This window comes from Nanorana parkeri, unplaced genomic scaffold (assembly GCF_000935625.1).
Source record: "Nanorana parkeri isolate BGI_ZX_2015 unplaced genomic scaffold, ASM93562v1 scaffold1748, whole genome shotgun sequence".
Classification (NCBI taxonomy): Eukaryota; Metazoa; Chordata; class Amphibia; order Anura; family Dicroglossidae; genus Nanorana; species Nanorana parkeri.
The window spans coordinates 71,354-72,277 of NW_017308016.1; the positions used below are offsets into that span (position 1 = coordinate 71,354).

The following is a 924-nucleotide window of genomic DNA, read 5'->3' on the forward strand; positions in this document are numbered from 1 at the left end:
CTCTCTCTCTCTCTCTCTCTCTCTCTCTCTCTCTCTCTCTCTCAGACACACATGCAGTTTTTGGGTAACCCTCTTTCTCTCATTGGCTAGCTGTCCCTGCCCATGTCTCTTTTTCTTTCTTTCTCTCTCTCTCTCTCTCTCTCTCATCCAGTTAGTAAATAGCTGCCATTCGTCCTCCGTGAGTTTCACAACAGCCCTTGTACAGCCCCCTCCCCAATGCCCCCCTGTCTCTTACCTGCCCCTGGATGAGCCGCAGGAGGGAGCTCCTGTCCATATACCCGCAGAGGGGCTGTTGTGAGGGTGGCTGCAGTGTGGACGGTGATCTCTGCCTGCAAATACTCCCATAAAACACCTCCAGCTCCCCCCTATGGAGCCGGAGGAACAAGGGGCTTTATAATGAATGGCGGATCATTAACGGAGGGTGCTAGAATAAATGAGAGAGATGAGACCCCCAAACACTTACTGGACTGAAATGACTGGCCACCAATGGGCAGGCACTGGGATGGATTGCAGAAGCCAAGAGGAAGGATGTGATAGAGATGAGAGGAGCCCCCTCCTCTGTGATACAGATGCTGGATAGATGGAAGATTATTGCAAACCCCCTTCTGCCCAGGAATAGGACACGCAGCTGGGTAGATGGGGGACAGAGGGCAGGTAGATGGGGCACACAGCTGGGTAGATGGGACACAGATGACAGGTGCTCAGGGAGGTGATTGAGGGATGGTGCACAGGTAGATGGTGCACAGAGTGCAGGTAGATGGGGCACAGAGTGCAGGTGCACACAGGGGGGCGTGAAGGCTGGGTGATTGACAGCTGGGGTAGATGCAGCTGAGAGTACAGGGTAGGTGAGAGGAGCAGGTGGATGATTGACAGCTGGGGTAGATGCAGCGATCTCTGCACAGAAGTGGGGATTATGGAGCCCAG

General features: G+C 54.1%; 1 protein-coding gene across 2 annotated transcripts in view; it reads right to left on the bottom strand.

Annotated features, from left to right (window-relative positions):
* RHBDL1 (rhomboid like 1) overlaps positions 1-424 on the bottom strand; it is a 33,519-nt gene extending 33,095 nt beyond the window's left edge. For both annotated transcript variants that reach the window (XM_018571393.1, XM_018571392.1), the window contains exon 1: positions 236-424. In XM_018571393.1, the coding sequence (XP_018426895.1) occupies positions 236-274 (39 nt within the window). In that variant the 5' untranslated portion in view covers positions 275-424. The remainder of the gene's footprint in view (positions 1-235) is intronic.
* Between the last annotated feature and the right edge of the window lie 500 nt (positions 425-924).